Source organism: Ananas comosus, linkage group 2 (genome assembly GCF_001540865.1).
Source record: "Ananas comosus cultivar F153 linkage group 2, ASM154086v1, whole genome shotgun sequence".
Classification (NCBI taxonomy): domain Eukaryota; kingdom Viridiplantae; phylum Streptophyta; class Magnoliopsida; order Poales; family Bromeliaceae; genus Ananas; species Ananas comosus.
This window is the reverse complement of record NC_033622.1, coordinates 4,276,308-4,301,914: the sequence shown is the minus strand read 5'-3', so window position 1 is coordinate 4,301,914 and position 25,607 is coordinate 4,276,308. Positions and strand designations below refer to the sequence as shown.

Sequence of the window (25,607 nt, the reverse complement as noted above, 5' to 3'; positions counted from 1 at the left end):
AAGGTCACTACACATGCATACACACTGCCCACAGTAGCCCTAAGGTGCACAATTGCACAAAGTCCCTCTAATTACATAAAATCCTATCATTTTATGTAATTTGAGCGATCAAGTGGCTCGTTCACGCAAACCGAGGACTTCCAAGGTCTGCCGAGACAGGTACTGACAGGTCTCGATGCGTCGGAGGCCGTGCTCATGATCCGGAGCACAACGACTCATTGTGGGAGGCGTGGGAGCAACCCAAAATTTCTGTGAACAGCGCGCAGTCGGGGAAAATCGTGCCGAACAGAACTAACCAGAATCCGTTGAACCAAAGTGAGGTGAGCACTGTGATCGGCACTGACCAACAATCACCATGCTCACCTCCGCAGGCATCGGGACAGCCTCGGATCGCCGAAAAAACACGCGCAAACCTGAAACAGCAGCCAAAAAGGCTCTATAGGGTCGACACCGCCAAAATAGCAGAACGGGGCCTTTCCGACAGAAACCAAGGTGAGCACGATGATTAACGATTTGCCATGACATCGTGCTCCCTTCCATATTGATCGGGAGGCCTCGGGAAGCTCAGAACAACAAACCCACTCAACTAAGCCCTATTTCGGGCTTGGCCGGAGCAAACTTGCTCCGGCCGGCTTCCGGCGGCACGACAGGGTGCGCATGGGCCAGAAATGGGTACGGGGGAAGGAAGGAGCACACTGCTCACCTCGGTTAGTCGCGGAGAGCGGCGGCGGCGACGGCGACGGCGGAGCAAACCGACCCCGTACCAGCTAGGGCTCTGGTTCCATGGGCAATGGTGGCCACGGCGGTAGCTGGGGAGCTCCGGGACGGCGGCGGAGAGTTGCTGGAGGCCGGAGGGGTGCCTCGGGTGCGGCCCCGAGTGGCGGCGGCGCAGGGAAGGAGTCGCGACCTTGCCTCGACTCGAGCGGGTCTGGGGCGGCTGCGGCTGGCCAAGATGGCGGTGGCGGCCCGCAGGGGCGGCGGCGACCAGCGGGGAGGGACGCCAGGGGTCCGAGAAGTCGGCAGGTGGTGGTCCAATGTGGCGGCGGCACTCGGGAAAGGCTGTAGGCTTGCCTCGGCCAGGGCTCGGCCCAGCCAGTTGCAGGGTGCAGCAGCGGCGCTAGGGGCGGTTCGGGGCGGCGGCGGCCGGCGGGGAGGGTCGCCGGGGCTCCGGGAAGATGCCAAGGAAGAGACTGGAGGCAATGCAGCCTCGGCCTGGGCTCTAACCTGAGAAGAAAATAGAGAAATGGAGAGAGAGATGGAGAGGTAGGAAGATGATGGCTCGGCAGAGGCCGGGCTCAGCCGGCGGCGGCCGGGGCTGTGTGGCTAGGGCAGGGGAGTGAGGTGAAGGTGGCTAGGGGCGACAAGGGTTAGCTATGGATCATCTAGGGTTCGGTTCCAAGGTGAAACCCTAGAGGACTTAAATACATATAGCTCCATTTTGCAGAAAAACACATCAAAACTCAATATTTAATATTGAGTCCTTCACAGCGCGTGCAAAATGCGCAAATGCACCTCCACATGCGTTTCACGCGAAACGGTTCATAAAATGTCACAACTTTTGCGAGAATACTGTTTTGCCATCACCGACCTCTCCTCGAACAACGCATTTTCTCCGCAGATCTGTCTGTCAAATTTGCGAATAGATCGCACCAGTGCGATCAGCACGTCTGAGGCAACAAACCTACGATTTCGTTTCGCCTCGATCGGTCACGGATTCGCGACGAAATTCGTTCTCTTTTCCTACAGACAAAGTGACACACAAATACATATAAAACATGTATTTTTCGATTTTCTTGAAATCCGTGCATCAAACCCAAAATCCGTCAGCGTCATCGGTTCCAAAATAATTGAACTATTCGAAACAAGCTATTGGACTGCTATGAACGGAGTGCGATACGCGCCAGAAGCCAACTTCGCGCCGTGGCTTCTCCGAAAAACCGAGTTACTATTCACTTTAAGTGAAACTTGGAGATCGCGTAAAATCTCCGTTCTAACTCGTTTTCTCCCGAAACTTGATGAGTGCTTTTGTAATTAAATTACACACAAAAACATCGTCAACAGAGAGTTTAGCTACACTACCAAAATCTCAGTCCTTACAAAATCCCAAAATAAATCCTAATTTTTCAAAAACTAGGTTTCTTCCAAATCTCTAGCAAATCTCTCAAATAGAGTGTAAGAGAAGTGTTCTAACCTAAAAACAAGCTTCAACTTGAGCCATGATGTGCTAGGGTTGAGGTTTTGATCCATCCACAAGCTCCTCTCATCAACTCCAAGCTCCAAGGTACAAGCAACCATGATGGAGAGGAAGAAAAAGAGATCAAAACCTAAAAACTAGATGGATTGGAGAAAAAATTCTAGAGAGAGAGAGAGCAAAACCCACCTTAGCCTCTTCTCCATCCTCGGCCAACTGAGGAACAAATGGGGGTGAATTGGTATTTAAACACAATGTAACAATATCCACTCAAGCCTATCAAAACTGAAAATTTACAAACTGCATGAACTACAGTTTTCCACACTGCGTTCCGGTACTCGGGGAGGAGTACCGGCACCCTGCACCAAATTCTGCTCAACCCGAGCCTCGGTCAAGCATCCAGATTACGGCGTACTGGTACTTGCTCGATGCAGTACCCGTACCTAATACCCCAAGACTCAAACCCGAGAGCAGCAGTTCTCGGTCACACACTAGGGTACCGGTACCTCACCCTGGTACCAATACTCAGCACCCCAAAACCTGATTTTACGAGTTTTGGTGCTAAGTACTCCTCCTCGCGTTCTCGAAACACGAGCAATTGGTCGGTACTCAGTCAACGACCTTCAAAATCATCAGGAATAGCGCGACACACTATTCTAACACTGGAACCTTGCAATTTGCTAAAGTTTAGTGTGCTACAACTTAAAAGTATCGTTGCAAGATTCACAAACCTCTATAATACTGGGTTCCGGCTTGCTAGACTTCGCTGCTTGTGTAGCCGCCTTTGTCGTCGTCGAGTCACACACCTCCGGTTCCACCAAAGCACCACTCTCCGCCTCTGGTTCCACCGACGGAGCCCTCCCCTCCTCCTTTTCCTCTGTCGCCCCCGCCTTCTTTTCCTTCGCCGCCACCGCCGCCACCTCTTTTTCCTCCGCCGCTGCCCCTGCCGCTTCCTTTTCCTCCACCGCTGCAGCCGCCTCGGTCGCCTCCCTTTCCTCCGCCTCCTCTACCGCCTGAATGTTTGGTTCCGCTATCGCTAACGGTGCCCTCGCTGCCTCTGGTTCTGCCGTAGCTACTTGTTTTGCCACCTCCCTTTCCGCTGCCTCCTATTCCGGCAGAACTTCTGGTACCACCGGCGCCAACAGTGCCCCCGCTGCCTCCAGTTCTGCCGTAGCCACCGGTTCCACCGCCTCCCTTTCCGCTGCCTCCTCTTTCGTCGGAACCTTCGGTTCCGCCGCCACGGCCGGTGCCCCTGCCTCGACAGACTTCGACACTTCCGGCAATGCGGGTTCCGGCACTTCTGGTGGTGAAGATAACGGTTGAACGTCTTGACATATTTGGATGACGACGTTATGCAGCTGACATTTTGTATTAAAAATTGGCGTCAATTAAACTAATAGTTTAGAAATTACACTATTTAATCACTAATTACACAATTACATACTTCATCGCATTCCATAGTAGAGTCACCGGCGAAATACCAGCTGTTGTACGGTCATCTTCTTCGGCTTGTTTTTCAAATATATTGAGCGGGCACGGCTCCCGCGGGTGTCTCGGCGGCGGAATCTGCATACAATTGATGCGGTTCTATATTACACTACTGAAGTAATGATGCACAATTATAATAACTTTTGCACCATTAAACAACTAAACCATAATTTTATTAATCTAAGTATGGTACAATCACACTATTATTGAGATGTAATATAAGAATCATTCCTTTACTGAGAATGTAAAATAATAAGCGCGTCACATACATCGGCGATTGGGTCGTCGTCGTTATTCTTACGTCCCCCGAGTGGCCGGAGTAGGTACGAGCTCCTAAATCGCTTACCAGTCCCCGGCGTGCGCTTCTTACGACACTCCTGGGGAGCTCTAGGTAGACTCCGTAGTTTTTGGCATGCCCATCCTTTCTAGATTTCAAAGAACTTGGCCTCTGTTCTTGCGCGATTTTGGGATTCTCCTTAATGGCCGAAATCGTTGCGGGCATCGCCAATACGGACGTTGCTATTCTTTGTTTTTTGATGCTCTGTGACAAGCGCCTAGAGGATTTAGATAGTGGGGGGGTTGGTACTTGCACACTTTCGTGCCTCCTCTTTTTACTCTTTTAACTTCGAAGAGGTGCTAGCAATGATTTTGGTGCTGGTAGAAGAGTCGGATTGCTCAGTATGCCGGCAACGGAAGTGGCAAGACTGTACACCACAGACTCCAGACGGCTAATTGCCGCTATGCCGCCATCACCTCTTTATACCCCCCCGGAGGTTCCTCATTCTTAGGGCGCTAGCGACGTGGAACATCAACCACGACCCCCACCAGCCGTTGTTCTTCCTGGGAGAGGTCGAGCTTGCGCCGGCACCTAGTGAAGTTAAAATTCTCCTTTACTCTCGACGATCCCCATGAACGTCGCGTCCATCTAATCGTATCCTACCTCTTGACACGAGAAAATATTGCACGGCGGGAAGGTAGAGGACATCTGTACCCAGTGTGCTTGTATATCCACACCTGATTGCAAAGATAATATTACACTACTAATCAACACAATATTACACTATAGTTCAGACAATTACACGATTGAAGCATACAACAACTTATTTTGCACGATTACACTATAACTTAGCACAATATTACACTATAGTTCACACAATTACACGATTAAAAAGTACAGCATACTTATTTTGCACGATTACTTGCATAATATACACTTACTGGGAGAAGCGGGGTGCATCCAAGAACGTATCCCACCTGCTTTGAATTAGCTTGCAATTTAATGGCGGCAAAACATAGGCTGTCGATGATAAGTTGATGTACTGCTTCTGGCCAATTGTAGCGTCCGAGAGCGGGGAGATCATCAACAAGAGCCACTAGACCTTTGGGACAGAGATTATTGGTATTTGTAAAAAGAATGCAACAAAAAAGTAGAGAATAAGTAATTTCACGAAGTCGATAATGTTGTTTCTGTCCTCCTTGGGTGACATCTCCTTCAAAACCACATCCAGGTTCTTGTAGTAGACCTTCTTCCCATCAAGGTAACGATTCTGAGTATTCGACCCAACTTTCAAGTTTAGGTCTAGAATTTGGCCCGACAGGGGTAATCCAAGCAGAACTGCCACCTCCTGGGCAGTGGGTAATCCAAGCAAAACTACCACCTCCTGGGCAGTGAAGCGTATGACCTGCAGGCCTATTTCGAATTCTACACCCTCATTCCAATGTCGGAGAATGAACTCCAGCATGGGCCTATCTAAGGTGATGTCAGAGAAGTGTAAGATATTACCGAATATCATAATCTGGATGACGAGAAAATGATAGGGCTTCACGACCGACGTGTAAGTCTTCCTGTACGCTCCGACGAAACACCGCGAATTCACAATGAATCTACGGGCAGGGCCGCCGGCAACCGGCCGTGACGGCGCCTTCCCCCCGACGTCAGACAATGAATCAGTAGACTGCGACGACTTCGACGCCATTGCAGACAAAGTAGATTGAGAGTGTATTGGCCGATGGGATTCGAAGCAGACGATTGTTGTTACAAAGAGCAAGGCGGTTGATAGGGTAAATGGGAGCTGTAAGGCGGTGTAGAGAGCGTAAAGGGTCAGAATAGGGTAATGGGAGCAACCGCTTGTTGATAGTTAGTGGGATGCTCGTTTGGGACAACCTATTGCCCACACATCGTAATAATCCAAAAATGTCCTGACACGTTAGCACACCAAACAGCCAACAGCGACAATGTGTGTTGAGATTCGAAATATTTCTTCGTATAGTGCACTCTTTACCACATTGTTGCACTAATATAAAGTTACACTACACTGTTTTAGGGTTGTTGCACTATTTCAATTCCATTTGCATCAATAATCAAATCGTCGGTTGCGTATTCTTCCAAATCTCAAAGAACCGAACAGTAAACATTGGGTCTGACGAATAGCGTTTCCCGCGCAGGTTGCATTTAATGCTAGCGCTAGGGTTCGTACAGTAACGTGTACGTTATACTCGATTAGGTGAGACGAAGAGGCACCGACGGGAAGGTAAGGCGAAAAGACCCTCGCGGGCATATTGAAGTTTCCTCGGAAAGTGAAAGAGACTCTTCAAATGTATTTTCGTTTTTTTTTTAAATATGGATTCTTCAGATGCATTCCCCGTAAAGGTGACGAGGTTAAGGCGACACTACTTTTGGTCAAGAAGGTGAAGGCGACTAACGACGTTCCCTGTAAATGAAAGCGTAGTGGAGGAGGAGGAGGAGGAGGCTCTTCGTATTTCCAGTCGCTATGGCGGCTTCGGCCCCGGGTTGCGGAGATGTGGACGCCGCTGACAGCGCCACCACAGCGATTGGATCGAGGAATACGAAGAGCCTCCTCCTCCTCCGCCGCTGCACTTCTGTTTACGGGGAACGTCGTTAGTCGCCTTCCCTTCCTTGACCAAAAGTACCATCACCTTTATGAAGAGATGCGTCGCCATTGCCACCACAACGACTGGGGACGAGGAATACGACGACCCCCCTCCATAGCCACCGCATCGCCTACGTTTAAGGGGGGACGCCGTTCGTCACCTTCACCTCCTTGTCCAAAAGTAGCGTCGCCCTCTGCATGAAAATGCAAAAGATGTCAGAAGATCTAGAAGATCTATATTGTTTCGTTAATTGTTTAGAGAAATTGTATCTTGTATGCAAATTCTATATTGTATATTGTAAATAACTATAAAATCGTGTAATTTGATGCCAGATTAATGGAGATTGAGAAAATCTATATTGTTTCGTTAATTGTTTGGATAAAACTGTATCTTGTATGCAAATTCTGTCTTATATGTTGTAAAGAACTATAAAATCGTGTAATTTGATGCCAGCTAAATGGAGATTGAGTAGATCTATATTGTTTCGTTAATTGTTTGGAGAACACTATATCTTGTATGTAATTTGATGCCAGATTAATGGAGATTGCATTTTCTATTTCAATTCTTCTTCTTATGTAATGCATTGTTACGAGAAATGTTACTCTATTATTATGACGGTATTGCACTCTTATAAGCTTTCTTACACTCTTTTACCCCGCGTTGCACTATTATTCGCGCTTAACGTTGCACTATTGCACTATTATCTTCCTTAACGGTGCACTATTGCACTCTTAGAAGCATTAATGTTAGGCAAATATTATACCATTAATATCAATTTCGGACTTATTTGCACTGATTGGAACAAAACTTTATTTGCACTATTATCTTCATATTATATCAACCAATAGAAAGATAAATTTGGACTTGTTACAGACTGGTTACACTATTTAGTAAAGAATGTTCCACTGTTTTGGTCGTTGTTACACCCTTTACACATAGTGTAACAAATAAGCAGTGCATCTTTTTCTCTGTATATGATGATACCATGAAAATAATAGTGCAAATGTGTCCGAAAATGATTCTACCATGACGTCAACAGTGCTACATTCTTTGGTAAATAGTCTAACAAGTCGATTTTAACATTCGACTGTAAATGGTGTAATGACGACAAAACAGTGCAACATTTTCATAAATTATTTAACTAGTTTGTAAGCAGTGCAAGTCCGCTGTTTTTAAGTCCGGCTTATGTTTTCGTCATCACTAAATGTTGCTTGGGGAGAACCATTACAAGTTCTTAAAGGGTAGAAAATAGAAGCGAAAAGAACAAGAAGATTAATGATTGAAATAGAAACTGCACTATATATTAATCTGGGACCAAGAATTACATTTTTCGATTAGCAAATTATACTATTTTATAGTACTTTGCAACATACAAGTCCGGATTTGCACACAAGATTTGCAGATTACACTATTTTATAGTAAGCGACGCTACTTTTGGTCAAGGAGGTGCAAGCGACGAAGGGCGTTGCCCCCAAACGTAAGCGATGCGGCGGCAGGGGATGTGGCTTGTGTCTTAGTCGTCCCCAGTGGCTGTGGCGGCAGTTTGGTGGTGACCGTCTATTCCTCTCCTCCTTTCTGCCTCATCCCTCCTCAAATTCGTAACCCTTAAGCTATGTTCCTCCCCGACGCTTTTTCCACTTCTTCTCTGCAAACGCAGTGGTAGGCAGGCAGTGATAGCATATATTGACAAGCTTCCTTGGAGGAGAGAGAGTGTTGGATTACACTGTTGAGCGTTGGAGATTACACTGGAGGGAGCCACAGGGTTCATTGTTAGAAGGGTTGTTGCACCATTAGTCTTCGCGTTGCTCCTTCGTGTTGCACTATTATTCCTGTCGCAGGGGGTGTAGTCTTTGTCTTTTAGCTTCAACTTATTTAAATTGTTAAAGCCGAACAGTAAACACCGGGGCCGGCGAATAGCAGGGCCACTTTGGTCCGGGTTCTGAAAAAGGGGTGAGGTTGCGTAAAGCGCAAGGGGCGCATTTAATGCCCGCCAGGACCGTACGGCGGGTATACGTATACGCGGAAGACGTCTGTATACGAGGGGCATTTTGGTCAGTTTGCTAAAAAATCGGACCGAATATGCAAAAACGAAAAAGGTGGCCCCACTTTTGCAAAAGCCCAAAACTAGTGAATTTTTTATGCAAATTGGCCAATTACTTTTCATCTAAACTAGTGTAGTGACCCGCGCGATGCGGCGGATAGGTAATATTCGATATTTAACTTTAGTTTTTGTACTAAATTTTATTCTTTCTTCTCTTTAAATTATAATATTTGATTATCTTCCTTACAATGTAAATAATATATCATACTTCCAACATAGAGAACAAATAAAGAGTTAAAAAAAAAAAAGAACTATAAGAAAATAAAATTTGATGCATAGTTAAACTGAAGAAATATTTGAGATCCTATAGAAAAAGCTAAAGCAAGACGAAATAGTAAATACATAAGAAGAATTAAAAAATTTTGAGTAACAAACAAATAAAAGTGTAAGCAGTTAATGCAACAGTAGCAGCAACGACCATAAATACAATGAAATTTAGAGTTGTAGAAGTCGAAGAAAGGCTTGCAGAGTTGGCTAAAAGAAAAGGCAATAGTCAGTAAAGAATGAAGGAAAGAATGAAATAGGACTAATAGGAAAAGTTGGTTTTAAAATGTTACTAACCGGCTTTCCCAAAAATATGCGACTGCAGTAGTACAAAATCAAGTGAAGCAGCAACTTACAAAATTAATTAGAACATATAAATTGCAGAACTTATAGTCAAATAATTTTAAACAGGAATAGTAAAAAAACACCATCACAACAATCGAAAAAAATAATATAGAGAACAAACAAAGCGAAAGAAAAATAGAACAATCGAAAACAATATTCAACAAACAAACGAAGAAAATAGCATAAGCAGTAGTAGTAGAAATTTGAGAAAAACGAAAAAAAACAACAGCTAGTAAAATTCTATTTTTACTATAGGCTCAAACATGTAATGAGTGTTATCAATAGTCAACAATAGTATTTTTCTCATTTCAGAAGTCTTCGAGAAAAGGTGCCGCGTATAGTTATATGTCCTCAATAGCTTATGTATCCCTTGCTGGGGGGAATCACTGGATGTAATTATTTTGTAATTGCCATCCTAGTTGACACTGAACCAGCAGAGAAATAGTTTTTTTTTTTTTTGCCGCAAATAATTTTTTTGTGGAGGCATATTATATAGGCAGCAAGAAGGGAGCGTGGAGAATGAATTCGAACCATTTTCGTGACCGGAGGGGATCACTAAGCCGAAACGAAGCGTCGCTAACGGGACCGGCGCATCGAGAAGAAGGGCCAACCATGAACTCAGCCCAATATTCCATCCTGATAGGGCACAGCAGGAGTCGGAGCAGTATCTTAGGGGGTGAGCGGCATCAGTTGGAAGACGAACCTCTTCGTTGAACCAATTAAATGGGAATCGGCTGAACCAACTAAATGGGAAGGAGATAACCATCAGGAAGGAAGAACGACAACGAACTCGGGCCAATTTTTTGTAAGGGAGGGCACATCAGGAGTCAGAGCGGCATCTATAGGGTGAGCGGCATTGGCTGGAAGACGAACGTATTACTCAAACCAATTAAATGGAACCGGTTGAAGAAATTAAATGGGAAAAAGATGAGGAGAAAAGGAAATCTCAGGTAGTTCCCACAAATCTACAATTAAGCAGAGTAGCTTAAGATGTCTGGTAGGGCCCAAAAAAAATCAAATTAAGCTAATATCGCCACGTGGACAATAGGAAATGGATTTTCATAGGAGTTTATAGATAATTTGCTATAGGGCTCAGACATGTAATGAGTATTATTAGTAATCAGCAATAGTATTTTTCTCATTTCAGAAGTTTTTGAGAAAAAGTGTCCCGTAAGAGGATGAACCGGTTTCTCTGAACCAATTTAATGGGAAGAGGATGAGGAAAGAAAAAAACTGATAGATGAGGCCCCTGGGCCATACAGATAGGTCCTACACAAATCCCACACAAACCCACAATTAAACAAGATAGTTTAAGATGACAGGTAGGTCACACAAAAGGCCAACTTAAGCAAATATCTCCATGTGCACAAAAAGAAACGGGTTTTTATAGAAGTTTATAGATGCATCCCTTACCGAGGGGAATCACTGATTGCAATTATTTTGTAATTGCCATCCTAGTTAATTTACTGCGTAAAATCTTCGTTGATATTCAATAGTAACTTTTTTTTTTTCAATTTGTCATAATCGCCAAATATATAAGTAATTGCAGATGTAAACTATCTCAATCTGTGCTTCATCACTTGTTAAGCCAAATCCTTGGTTGCAACGGTTGCATATATAACTGCCATCCGAGTTGCCTTACCATGTATATGCTCTTTTCATATTAATCATAAGATTATTCATTTTGTCATCATCGCCAATCCTAAGTTCCTAACAAATAGAAAACTTAATATTATGGTCGTAGAACTTATTAAAAACTATATGAAATCATAAAGTAGTAAAACTAATAGAGAATCAACAACAAAGTAAAAAGTGAACTGCCTCAAGATTGAGAAGAGGAATTGGTTCAATGGAAATATAGAAAATCGAATTTGTAATTACAAAGAAAATGAAAAAATCGGAGTAAAATATACTAAATGGTAGGAAAATCGGAGTAAAAAGAAAGAAAATCAAAAAATTAAAAACAATGAGCAATAAGTAGTCAAATTGAAATTCTAAAGACAATAAAAGGCATAAACCATATCAGATAAGAACACAACATGATAGAATACAACATGGCTGTATTTATGGTTATAGCTCCTTAGTTCTGCTTTAGAACTCTTCCAAAAGGTATTTTTAATATATTTTCACGTATATGTGATGTTTCGCACACTATTAAAGTTGCGTATTTTCCTAATTAGGCTACTTGTGATTGGTTTCTTTATCATAATACCTCATTTATAAAATGAATGCATGATGTTCTTGTTACATTAACATTTCGGATCAGTGGCAAAGGGCTTGGTGGTTGGTACCGGAGACCCAAGTTCGAATCCTAGTTGATTCACATTTCCAGCTAAGTTTATTTCTAAATGAAATAAACGAAGCGGGTAGCGTGCTACCTATCTCTCAAAAAAAAAAAAAAAAAAAAACATTTCGGATCAAGTGATAATAGAATTTAGAATCAAGAAATGAGTTTTGAGTTTAGCCTGGATGATACCTTACTAACTTTTAGCAAAATAATTCTAGCTAAATGTCAGTTTTCTAATAAAACAATTCTTTTCCAATCTTCTGTTCTTTCTGAGTTCAACATACCTTGATCAATTCGAAGTGGGTTCTACTAAAACATCGAAGGTTCAATCTCAAAAGGTGTTGAAAACACTGAAGAGAATTACTGAGAAATATTCTGTTGGCGGACATGGCAATTTTGTGAAAAAATTGAAATTCAGATCAGTTCCTTTAATTTGCTGCAATAATGGGATAAGAAATATATTTAGTATCAAGATCATTAGCAACACCATTTTCATCCATGTCAATTCTGATTTAGACAAATTAAAGGAACGGAAACTGAATCGGTATGCCCATATATGTTCCATGAAGTCAATTGATCTTTTGGTAAAATCTACGTAGAAGAAAAAGCCATTATATGCCGCAAATCTATTTGTACAGTTCCAACTTTAGAATCTGAATATATCCAATTGCCATCAATTAGAAAAAAATGCACTTGTTATGCTGAATATGTCCAATAGGTTGAGATTGTTAACTTCTATAAAAAAACGTGGATACTGAACAAAATTTATGCAATTAAAAAAAATGGTGTTAATTGTTACCGGAAGAATCACTTTCATCAGTGAAAAGTCTGCTTACTATGTTTCTTTTGTAGTCAGTTTACTGTCTTTTTTATCTTTCACATAGAAAGATTCTGTAAATGGACTCTATCTTTATTCACTTACTTTGAAATATAGTTAGAATTTAGATCCAATTTCAGTTGTATCCTGAGAGTTCCATTTTAGTGACTTAATGTTTGTCTGTCATAACAATTTAGTCCTTGGTAGTCTATCTTCTTTACGAGATGTAGTATCATCATGATTCTTCGGTTTTGCAATACAAACTTCAATGATTAAATTGTCAAAATTGAAACTATGTGGATTTAGACGGTCTCTAGATAGAGGGATACCGTAGTTTTCCGATACAATCTTCAATGATTAAATTGTCAGAATTAAAACTGTGTGATATTGAACAAACTTCGAGTAAATTATTAACTAACCCCTCTCTAATATATGTGGATGTTGGATAATGTTACTTGTTTCATTGCATGATTTGGATGCTTGACCATCTTTGAGGCCAAGTTGGATATAGTACATAAGCACTTTCCACAATGCTACTTTGCTATCAGCAAAGCCAGTCCAACTCTAGCGACATCAAGGTACTACCGGAAAGTGCAAACTTGCAGTTTGAAGGTTCTATGTTGTTTTGAGATCAAGCCTCTTTATCAGCTAAGTTGACTGATAGTTGTTGCAGCAGGAGAAAACATGTTTATTGACCATTAATGATGGAGGAATATCTTTTTCTCTTAACTGCCACTCTGATATTTCGAAGGTATTTTAACCTGGTTTTATTTTGTAATTTTCTAACTTCGCTATCAGTACTTGGAATATCATTCCTATTGCTAAACTAACATGATTTGTGTTTCCTCTCAAAAAGGTATTGGCAATTTGAGCATGCTAAAGTTGAATTGTTGGTCTGTATACGTTCTCCGTCTTACTTTTATAGCATAGTAAATTTTGTTTATGAATAAAGTGAGTAGCATGCTACCTTTCTTCTTAAAAGGTAAAAGAAAAGAAAAATAATTAACTGCATCCTAAGCCGAAAAAACTTACAAAACATCATCTGAGGGAGTTGCTAGCTAGAGGAGGTAGTACTTATTGTCAATGTTTCCTATGTCAAGTCAATAAGATAGTATAGATTAGTACCTGTATTAATGGTCGACATGTGCTATTTCATAGTACCTAATTAGAAAAGATCATGCATGTGCGCAGATAATGAAGAGGGGGTAGTTGAGTCAATTGTTATTATTAGTAATAGGGTAAATTGCACATTTGGTCTCAAACTATGAGCTGGCCGACACTTCGGTCCTCACTTTATTTCGCTATAATATGTAACTTTTCAGTTATTTGATATAGCTTGGTTTTGATGGTATAGTCTATTTTTGTAGTATCTTATTTTTTCCATTGTTTAGTTTTGCTCAACTATTAAAAGTGTAGTTTTCAATTCAGAGTATACTATAGGCTGCATACTTTAAATTCAGAGTTAGCTATAAGTTTAGTTATAAGTTTAGTTTACTTTTGCTCAACCATTGTTTACTTTTCCAGTCAATCAATCTTACACTCTAGGCCGCATATTTTAATTTCCGAGTTAGCTCCAATTTCGTTTATTTTGTTTATTTTGTTTATTTTGCTCTAGTACACAGCAGCGTCTCTTTTGTAATTCCCTGCAAATCATTGTTTCAGTTTGGATTTTATATGTATTTCAGTTTTGTTTCCCTTTGTTTTGTTCTTTAATTTTTTGTCTTTTTTAATGGTGGTTGGCAGTAAAAATTAAGGTGATAATTTGATTTAGAGTTTGAAGCAAATCTTGCTTTGGGACTATACGATCAGAAATAGATGGAATTAGACACAGTGAAATGTTGCTTATTAAAATCAAAACTAAGAAAAATTAACTCATGCTTTCAAGGGCAAGTTCTGAATGCCGACCTCCGAGTCAAGCACTCCTTCAACATACAATTCCACTTCTTCAATGCCAAATCCTCATCCGTCTACAATCTTGCACCTAAATCATCTCGAAATCACCGAAAATACATCATAGTTATAGAGAAAAACAAAGAGAGGTAGAGATCGAGATTGAGATAGAGAGTGGGGAAAGGTCGCGATGATGGCCTTCTTAGCTAGGAGGATGTCGTCGAAGGAGGCGCCTAAAATAGGATTTTTTTGCCACAAATAAAATTTTTATAGAGGCATATTATATAGGCATCAAGAAGGAAGCGTGGAGAATGAATTCGAACCATTTTTGTGACCGGAGAGGATCAATAAGCCGAAACGAAGTGTCGTTAACGGGAACAGCGCGGCGGGAAGAAGGGCCGACCATGAACTCGACCCAATATTCCGTCCAGAGAGGGCACAGTAGGAGTCGAAGCGGCATCTAGGGGGGCGAGCAGCATCGTTTGGAAGACGAAACTGTTCATTGAACCAATTAAATGGGAAGTGGCTGAAGCAACTAAAGGGAAAGGAGATAACCGTCGGGAAGGAAGAAAGACGACGAACTCGGCCCAAATTTTCGTCCAGGAGGGCACATCAGGAAGCGGAGCGGCGTCTAGGGGGGAGTGCGTCATCGGCATGTGGAGGGGCGAGTAGAGGGGTGAGCGGTTGAAGAAATTAAATGGGAAAAAGATACGAAAAAAAAAAAACTTAGGTGGGCTCCACAATAAGTAATTAAGCAGAGAATGTTAAGATTAGGGGTGGAAACGAGTCGAGCTCGAGTCAGCTTACCTCAGCTCAAGCTTGGCTTGAAATTAATTTCGAGCCAAAATTTAGGCTCAAGCTTGGCTTGAAATTAATTCGAGCCGAGCTTGAGCGAGCCTAACTTCGACTTGAGCGAGCTCGAGCCCCAAACGAGCTGCTTGAAATTGTTAACATTGTGCAATCTCTAGTTTAATTTTTATAAAATATTATCTAAAATTTGATATAAAAAATATCTAATAATTTAACGTACGAAATGAATGCATAAAATACGATATTATAATACTAAAAAAATTAGGAAAAACTATTCTGCGAGGAAGTGAAAAAGAGAGAAAGAGAGCAATTAGAGCAGGATTTTGCTGGTTTGGTTTTGTGGGCCCAATAATCTAAATTCTATATGCATATAATTAAAATACATAATATATATTTTTTATATAATTAAAATGTATATTATATATAATTATATATAGAGAGAGTTTGGCTACTATATATACTTTTATGAGTATAAACTCCTTTATACTCATAAGTTTTTGACCGTTAGATCTATCCTTTTGACTATTTCCATTCGTTAAATCATACTATTCAACGAACCACCCACTGAATCTTAGGAGACTGCTATCAATCTAATGCACATTCAACGACTGAAAATTTATAAGTATAAAAAGGTCTATACTTATAAGAGTATAGTAACCCGAGCCTACATATATATAGAATTAGGCTACTATACTATTAATAGTACAAACCGCTTGCTATTAGGTTTCGGCCCTTAGATGAAGGGATGTGCGGTCAGAATGATGGTAGCCCCCTAGGGTTGAGTAGGTGGCTAGTTGAATAGTATGATCTAACGAATGAAAATCGCCGAAGGGATAGATCTAACAACAGAAAATTCGATGGCACCAAATGTTTGGTACTATCAATAATATAATAGCCGAACTCCATATATATATATATATATATATATATATATATATATATATATATATATATATATATATATATATATATATATATATATATATATATATATNAAGCGCATAGTATTATGGATAATATAAATAGTATAATAGCCGGATTATCTATATAAAAATTGAATCGAGAGTTTTACTGTGGCCGACGTGGCTGCTTCTCCGCACTCGCCAGGAAGAGAGGAAGAGAGAAAATGAGAGAAAGAGAGAGAGAGGGGGGGCCTGCGTGCAGGCGACCCGCGCCCGCAGCACGCGCGAGGGAGAGAGAGGGAGAGAGAGAGAGAGAGAGCAGAGGGAGAGAGAGGGAGAGCAGATAGAGAGAGGGGCTCGGCGCGCACGGGGGGTGCGGGCCGCCCGCACATGGCAGGCCCCACCCCCCGGTTCTCTCTCTCACTCTCCCTCCCCCTCTCTCCCTCTCTCCACCCCCGGCCCCCCCTTCTCTCTCCGTCTCCCCCTCTCTCTCTCCCCACCTCCTCCCCCCTCCCGCGGCTCTCTCTCTCCCCTCCTCTTTCTCTCCCCCACGTGTGCGCGACCCACGCCCGGCGGGTGCGCGCGGGGCGCGGGCAGCGCTGGGGAGGTGCGGGCGACCCGCACCCCCCGCGCGCGCGTGAGAGAGAGAGAGACAGTGTGTGTGTCTCTCTCCCCCCCTTCTATACCTCTCCCTCCCCCCCGGCTCTCTCCCACTCCCCCCCTCTCTCCCCTTCTTTTTCTTCCCCCGCCCCGCTCTCTCTTTCTATCTCCCCCTCTCCCCAGCGCGGGCGGGCGGCAGCGGGAGACGGGGGCGCGGGCGGTCGGCAGCGGGAGGCGGAGGCGCGAGCGAGCGACTGCGGGAGGCGAAGGCGCCAGCGCGGGGCGGGCGCTGGCGCAGGCGCGGCGCGGGGCGAGGGTAGGTGCCAGCACGAGCGGGCACGAGCCGAGAGGCGGCAGCATGGGGCGAGGGTGGGCGCCGGCACAAGCGGGCGCTAGCCGAGGGGCGGCGACGTGGGGCGCCGGCACCTCGCGAGGGCGCGGGGGCTGCGAGCATGGCCGCATCGCAGCGAACGGGAGAAAGAGAGAAAGAGAGAAACAGAGAGAGAGAGAGAGCGAGACGGGGGAGAGAGAGAGAGATAAAGAGGGAGAGAGGGGGAGAGAAAGAGAGTAGAGGGAGAGAGGGGAAGAGAGAAAGAGAGAGAGAGAGATAATTTTATTTATAAATATATATTTATTTATTATATATAATTTACTATATATTTTTTAAAAATATTCCCCCCCCCCCTTTTTTTTTGATGTTATCTCTTCTTTAACTTTTTTTCCCCTTTTCCTCCTCTTTTCTAAATTTTTTTTATTTGTATAGTTGTGGATCATGTACAAAAAATAAAAATTAAATTTAAAATTTAAAATTTAATTTTTTACATAAATTCTCCGCAGCGTAGCGCGGGCCTTCACTAGTATATATAGAGAGAGAGTCCGGCTATGATATTATTGATAGTACTAAATACTTGGTGCTATCGAATTTTGTGCTGTTAGATCATATTTTTTAACTAATCACTCACTTAACCCTAGATGATCACTATCATTCTAACCGCACATCCCTTCATACAAAGGTCGAAAATCTAATAGTAAGTGGTAGGTATTATTAATAGTATAGCAGACTATATATATATATTTCGAGCTTTTCGAGCTTAATTCGAGCGAGCCGAATAATACTCAAGCTCGGCTTGAAATTAATTTCGAGCCTAAATTTAAGCTCAAGCTTGCTTGAAATTAATTCGAGCCGAGCTTGAGCGAGCCGAATATTGAGCCGAACGCGAGCTGGCTAGCTCGTTTGCTAGCCCTAGTTAATATGACAGGTAGGGCCCACAAAGAAACAAATTAAGCTAATAATGCCACGTGGACAAAAGAAAATGAATTTTCATCAGAATTTATAGATTATAGATATAGATTTAGCCAAACATTTTATGGCTTTTTGAACCAAAATAAATTCTCCCAATCATGTAGAAATTATTTTTTCAGGCCGCCCATAGGTTTCTCTGGAACCGTTTTAAAGCCCGCATAAGCGCTACTTTTGCTTGGGAGGTCGGATGGGCGCCACTGTGCCACGCGGCGCCCATCGGGCCGTCCCTAAATTAGCCCGATTTGGGGCCGGTGGCTACCAAGTTTTAGCCCCGCCGCCGCCTGGACTCGATATGTCCTCCTCGAAGCCGGAGAACCCTCCTCCTCCTCCTTCTCCTCCGGCCGCGGCCGCCGCATCAATCTCGGAGGCCGACAACGGCACCGGAAGCGGCGGCATCAGCAAGAAGCAGGCGAAGAAGGAGGCCAAGAAGGCGGAGAAGGCGCAGCGGCAGCAGAGCTCGGCCGCCCAGGCGGCGGAGGCAGAGTCCTCCTCCGCGTTAGACGACCCCCTGTCGTCCCACTACGGCGACGTGGCCGTGGAGGAGATCCAGTCCAAGGCCGTGAGCGGGCGCGAGTGGACGGAGGTGGGCGATCTGGGCGCCGAGAAGGCCGGGCGGACCGTCCTGATCCGCGGGGCGGCGCAGGCCATCCGGCCGGTCAGCAAGAAGATGGCGTTCCTGGTGCTGCGCCAGGCCATGAGCACCGTCCAGTGCGTCCTCGTCGCCGACGCCCGCCACGTCAGCCCCCACATGGTCAAGTTCGCCACCGCCCTCAGCAAGGAGTCCATCCTCGACGTCGAGGGCGTCGTCTCCGTCCCCAGCCAACCCATCAAGGGCACCACCCAGCAGGTATTACAGATCCATCCTTCTTCATCTGCTTCAGCAGGTTTTGTTTCCTTTAGATTGTCTTCTTCTTGATTCTCTGGCTTTGTCAACATCTGCTACGTTTCTCTGGTTATAGTTTCACTTGCACCGTCGACTAGGGGTAGGTAAGATTTGTTTGGTTATATGAGCGAGAATGGTTGTCATTCTTTCTGCAGGTGGAAGTTCAAGTTCGGAAGCTCTACTGTATCAACAGAGCGATACCAAACCTTCCCATTAACATTGAGGATGCTGCAAGAAGTGAGGCGGAGTTTGCAAAAGCTGAGCTCGTAAGTTATCATAAACATTTGTTGTGCCTTCCTTCCTTCTTGAGCAACAAATGATTCACGAGCTAGTTGTCCTACTGCTTTGACTTTTGAAGAAGCTTAAGAACTTTGTTAGTTTGATATATTTCTAATTGTTGTACTTAATTAGAGAAGCCGACTCAATTGGTTTGAGTAGGAGACATGCCAAGATATGTCAATTTTATTTACTTGTAAGCGATAATCGGAAGATAATCAGTTGTAAATTTTACAAGATCTGTTGTGCAGACAGGAGAGCAGCTTGTTCGTGTTGGGCAGGACACACGTTTAAACAATAGGGTCCTTGACTTACGCACTCCAGCAAACCAAGCAATTTTTCGCATTCAATGCCAAGTTGAACATGTAAGTGTGGTCTTCTAAGCAGATTTTAGCCGTTTATAGCTTTTCTGCTTATGCCGCACATTATTAGCTGCTATATTCGTTAACTTGGATTGAAGTATTACATTTCGGCAGTTCTTACAGTGTCTCTTGTACGTTTCTTTAACTTAGCTGCTGTTGGTATATTAGTCCATGAAAAGGAAATCATCTTGTGAGGGTATGGTGCAGATATTCAAACAATTTTTGCTATCAAAGGACTTTGTTGGTATTCACACACCAAAATTGATCTCTGGATCAAGTGAGGGAGGTGCCGCTGTATTCAAGCTGGACTACAAGGGTCAACCTGCTTGCTTGGCACAATCACCTCAGCTTTGTAAACAAATGGCAATATGCGGTGGGTTTGGGCGAGTATTTGAAGTTGGTCCTGTATTTAGAGCTGAAGACTCCTACACACACAGGCACCTTTGCGAGTTTGTAGGACTTGATGTTGAGATGGAGATTAAGGAACATTATTTCGAGGTAACGTACAATTTTTTAATTTTAATTTTATTTCCTGCTGTTCACTCTTTAACCCATTCAGCATATTAACTTGTCCAATATCTTCAATTTGCATATACAGGTTTGCGACATCGTAGATAGATTGTTCGTGGAAATGTTTGACCATTTGAGTAAGAATTGCAAGAGGGAACTTGAAGCAATCAATAGGCAGTATCCTTTTGAGCCGCTGAAGGTAAAAAAAACTTTGCTCTTTGTACACGGTAAATGAAATGAGACTTCTAAAGTAATTGACGAAATGATGTGCATTGCAGTGCTCATTAGCTCTCCAATTTCTGATTTGTGATTTGCCTTGCAGTATTTGCCAAAAACGCTGCGACTTACTTATGAAGAGGGCATTCAGATGTTGAAGGTGTGTATCTTTTTACTTAAATGACTAATCCCTATTTTTAATAAGCAAGCAAATAAAATTTTATGTTGAATTCTATGCCACGTTTGTGATATTGGATGTGAACATTTGGTAATTTTTCTTCTCTAGCTGTCGTAGTTTAAAGCTAACATCCAAGCACAAGTTTTGTTTTATGCTGGATTGTAAAATTAGTAGTCTTTTGCATCAATTATTTGTATGATAAATACATCAATCTTTTCACGACTGTTATTATTCGGTACTTGTTAGTCGATGTTTTGATGTTAAGTGTCTTGCACAAAGATTGCTTCATGCATTTGAACCATAGTAACTTAGCATAGTAGAGTTTCGTAGATACAGTAGCATAGTGATAAGTGACATGACAACTTTCCAATGACTATTTATTATTTTATGACTGGCAAAATTGCTGTTTCAGAATTTGCTTCTGTTTGTGTTGTAGAGATACATCATAAACTAATGCATATGACTTGTCTAAGCCATGCTGTTTAGCCTGCCTTGGTTCATATGATATTAATGTAATTGAGTAGGCATGTCATTAGAAACACTCAGAACTATGTCCAAAGTATAGATATTCACTTGTGCACACCTTGTAATAAATTAGAGTTACTGTGGAAGCCAGTTGTTTAAGATCACTTCTTAAATTTATCATTTATCAGATCTTTTTCACAAAACTAATTCAAAAGCTTTGATTTCTGTGTGTTACTTTGTTTGTTGTGCACAATAATATGCAAGACAACATTGTAGTGTACTAGAATATAAATGCTGAAGTTCTTTCGGAAGGTTTACTATTCATAATTAAATATCTTGGTTAACAAATAGAAGATTAAGTTGATGATTCCTTTGCTGTGCTTGCAAATGTTGTCATGTTCCAACAGAAGAATTTTTTGTACTAAGTAGAGGTTATGCTTCAAAGAAAATGATATGTGTGTGTGTGTGTGCGTGTCGTTTTAGAGAGAGAGAGAGGGAGCCCGGCTCCTATACTCATATGAGTACGATCGCATTCGTAATCATAAGTCATTTTCGATGACAAAGCTTCTGAATCGACAATCCATACCTCTAAACATTATCTAGAATATTTGAAACTTCTAAAAATCAAATTTCATAATTTTTCGACATCATTTACCTTACGATCGAATGATCTTAAAATTGATAATTTTTAACGGCCGGTATAGAATACTTGCTAGTTTAACGGTGTAAAAGGATCGAAATCGGTTGAATTTTTGATAGAAAATTCTATTCACTATCTAGATAAAGATCAATAACTTTGATCTTAAATTGAATTATCTGATCCTCTTAAGTTTTAGGAAGTTGTTCGATTTTGACCGTTTATTTTATGCCCACTTGATGGACTTTATTATAATTTGAAAAAATTACAAAAAATTCTATAAATTTTAAATGCTCTACATTATATTTAACGGTATGGATCATCAATTCAGAAGCTCCATCATCGAAAATAACTTACGAGTATGAAGGGCTCTATACTCGTTAGAGTATAGTAGCCATACTCTCTCTCTCTCTCTCTCTCTCTATATATATATATATATATATAGATTCCGGTTGAGGTGCTTCCAAGAGCACCAAGCACTTGGTACTACCAAGTTTTCTACTGTTAGATTTATCCCATTGACCATTTTTATCCGTTGGATCATAGTATTCAACCAACCACCCATTCAACTCTAGGGGGACCACTATAATCTTAATCGCACATCCCTTCTCCAAAGGCCTAATAGCACTAATGACTTGGTGCTATTAGAAGCATTCCAGTCTAATTCTCTCTCTCTCTCTCTCTATATATATATATATATATAGAGAGAGAGAAAGAGAGAGAGAGAGAGAGAGAGAGAGTAGGGCTACTATACTCTTATGAGTATAGATCTCTTTGTACTCATAAGTTTTCGGCCGTTGGATAAAGAGATATGCGGTTAGAATGATAGTGGTCTCTTAGGGTTGAGTAGGTAGTTGGTTGAATAGTATGATCTAATGGGTGGAAATGGTCAAAGAAGTAGATCTAACAGCCAAAAACTTATGAGTACAAAGTAGTCTATACTCATAAGAATATAGTAGCCGGACTCTATATATATATATATGCATACTTCTACGTTCCATAGTATTTGGTGGAAAAATCTATCTCTTTGATATGATACATAGCAACAGGAATTAGGTGGTCAAATGGTTGCTAAAATGTATATGTAATATCTGTTATTGCCATTTTGACTTGCACTGTCAGGAAGCTGGAACAGAAATTGAGCCCATGGGAGACCTCAATACGGAGTCTGAGAAAAAATTGGGTTGGCTTGTTCGTCAGAAGTGCGTGCCTACTTCCAATATTCATTCCCTTCCATCGGTGAAACTGTTAGAATGCCTTTCATTGTTTTTTTCTTATTTATTTGCAGATACGACACCGACTTTTATATTCTTTGTCGGTATCCTTTGGCTGTGAGACCATTCTACACCATGCCTTGCTATGATGACCCGGCTTATACTAACTCATTTGATGTCTTTATTCGAGGTCAGTAAGTAAATTCTGTTTGTTAAATTAATAAAGGGGATTGAAGAGGGGTTCTCCTCTACTTTTCACATTGATGACATGTTTGGAATTTTAAGACTGATTATCCTGCGCTTCAGTTATGTTATGTTTACATTTTGTAAAGTTTGAATTTGAGCGGGCATTTCCTATATTTTATTTGTGTGGTGTTTCGGCTAGTTTATATCCCACTGTTGAGCTATTGATGCTCTGAACTCAAATTTTTTCAGGACACAAATGTGACATTGATTGGATGATAAAAGGTTTTTTTTTTTTCAATATACTAAATCATGTTGTGATACATTTTAATCAAATAGGAGAGTTTTCCGTGTCAAGATAGCTCTGAAATAGTCCTAGATAGACCCTTACTGAGAAAAGATGAAATTACATCTGGAGAATTTATGAGAAATCACCTAGCTAGCGTAAGGGCATGCGGTTAAAGGGATATTTTTTAGTGAAAGTGGTGAATGTTTGTCGTACCCCATTCTATCTTTGATCTCTCAGTTTCTCCCATCCACTATTTATCTTCTGTGGCTCTCTTACTCTATCCAGTATCATTACAAAATAAGGTTTCCACACTGAAATGACCTTGATACTTTATATCCATATCATGTACCTCTATTGGTACTTGATATGATTGTGAAACTTGTGCTTCTGTAGTTGAAGCAGATGTACTTTTACATCTCTTTTCCATTGTAAGCTCTTTTGGTGTTTTTTGGTTAATTAAGAAAAAGCTAATTGTTATTGTTATTTATTATCTGAAGACTAATGGCAATAACAGTTACAATGGTCTTTGTATTGAGCAAATGGTCAAAGGAATAGGGAAAATTTGATTTTGAATCAAGCATAATCTAGGACAGTTTCTTCCTCAATTATGTCTTGATTTTCAGTTTAGCACATTTTACAACTTGGATTCTAATTATCTCCTCCGTAAATTTGCATCAAGAAATATCTAATTGATGGGGAATTTCAAAATCTTCTGGTCTGATCTGACTTTGGTTTCTTGTAGGCGAGGAGATAATTTCTGGGGCTCAAAGAATACACACACCTGAATTATTGGCTAAGCGTGCAGAGGCATGTGGAATCGATGTGAAGACAATATCAACATACATCGACTCCTTCAAGTACGAGTTCTACTTTTGCTATCAAATCTTTCTAATTGATTCATTTCTTGCCTTTGTGTGAGGACAACATTGTTTATAAAGATGAAGTCTCAGTGTAATTTGTCTGTAATATGGCACTCACAGTTTTGATTGTTTAGCGCTAGATTTATCATGATTTTGAGCAAGTATTATTTAGAACTAGAAATACTCTTCATGATTTTATAGAGGGACAGGATGAACGTTTGCCATGAAGGAATGCAACTTGAAAGAGATCACTGAAGTGTTCTCTAGCAAAATCGCTAATAGAAGAACGGCATGTATAATATTCTTCATTCATTGGCTTACAAGGATTAGAATAGCGAGAAACTTTGATGATAGATATTATTGTAGCTTGTCTTAGCGGCCTGGAAACAGTTTTCGTCGAAATTTTGTTTCCGCCATCATTGTTTCTTTAGGGTTGACCAATTGCTTTATAATCAGCGGATTAAGGTCTGGGGATGATAATATTAATAGAAGAGAAGGAGCAATAAAGATCTAGCTTAAGAAAAGTCGTCTTTTATCTAAGGGAGTATGCATACTGCTTAATATAATATATGAATAAATCTTTAACATTCAGGAGGATAGGGATGACAACTATATTCCTGCTGTATTTTTCCTTCTTATTTCATATTTAATAATTGAAAAAGAAGTTTTCCCTTTTTCGGATACTAATGTAATGTTTTTCTGTTGAAATTTGCCAGGTATGGTGCTCCTCCGCATGGTGGCTTTGGCGTGGGCTTGGAGAGAGTTGTTATGCTTTTCTGTGCCCTCAACAACATAAGGAAAACATCGATGTTCCCTCGCGACCCACAGAGGCTAGTCCCTTAAACAAGTCCTTTCGTTGGATCCCGCGACTCAAACAGAGTTTACTTTTTGTTTTTTTTTTCCCCCTCAATTTGAAATTTGAATCACTCCCATTAGTCAGCTTTGGATGTAAACATGGATACTAAAGTGTTGCTTGTTGGCTTCTGTGAGAACTTGACCAAGCTGTGAGATAATCGTCATCTAAACGTTTTTAAGAGTGAGGTGTTTTCTTTTCTTTTATATTTCAATTTCATTTTCTTTCTTCTATTTGTTTTGTTTAGTTAATTTTATAACTTTATCCTAGTGCGTATATGTCATGTTCCGGGACCTAGCGGAAGCCCGCCCGCCGCATGCCCAGACCCGCCATATGTCTAAAACATATAAGGCGTCTACAATAAAACGATAAATAAAGTAATAAAAGGAGAACATTTAGGAGTATGAGTAAAATATATCTAGATTCTGTAACAAGGAAATCGAATAAAAGATCCAACAACAACTAAATAAAAGTAATAAGTAATACAAGAGATGTCTCAGAACAAGTGCTAAAAGAATACATAGGTGGTCTTTATACATGATACAAAAATCTCTCTCTCTCTACTACAACAGAAGAAAGAGTAACCTCCTAATCTCGAAGTAGCTCCTCTCAATCTAGCTAAGCGACACCTTTGCTGCGATCCTGTGCCTCCACCGGTGCTGAAGGCTTTGAAATAAAAATCATAAAACAGAGGGCGTGAGAACTATTAAATAATAGTTTTTAGTGGGCGATTACTGACTTCAGTGGAAAGCACCACTAGACCCAAAAGAGCTAAATAGGTAAGTAAACAA

The 25,607-nt window shown here is 41.5% G+C and overlaps 1 protein-coding gene across 1 annotated transcript; it reads left to right on the top strand.

The window, feature by feature from the left end:
• LOC109704781 (aspartate--tRNA ligase 1, cytoplasmic-like) lies at positions 18,063–25,022 on the top strand. The gene is made up of 10 exons (XM_020225568.1): positions 18,063–18,737; positions 18,929–19,039; positions 19,301–19,414; positions 19,619–19,909; positions 20,010–20,120; positions 20,244–20,297; positions 22,540–22,619; positions 22,706–22,821; positions 23,846–23,960; positions 24,680–25,022. The coding sequence occupies exons 1-10, from the start codon at positions 18,078–18,080 to the stop codon at positions 24,804–24,806; spliced, it is 1,779 nt and encodes a 592-aa protein (XP_020081157.1). The 5' UTR covers positions 18,063–18,077; the 3' UTR covers positions 24,807–25,022.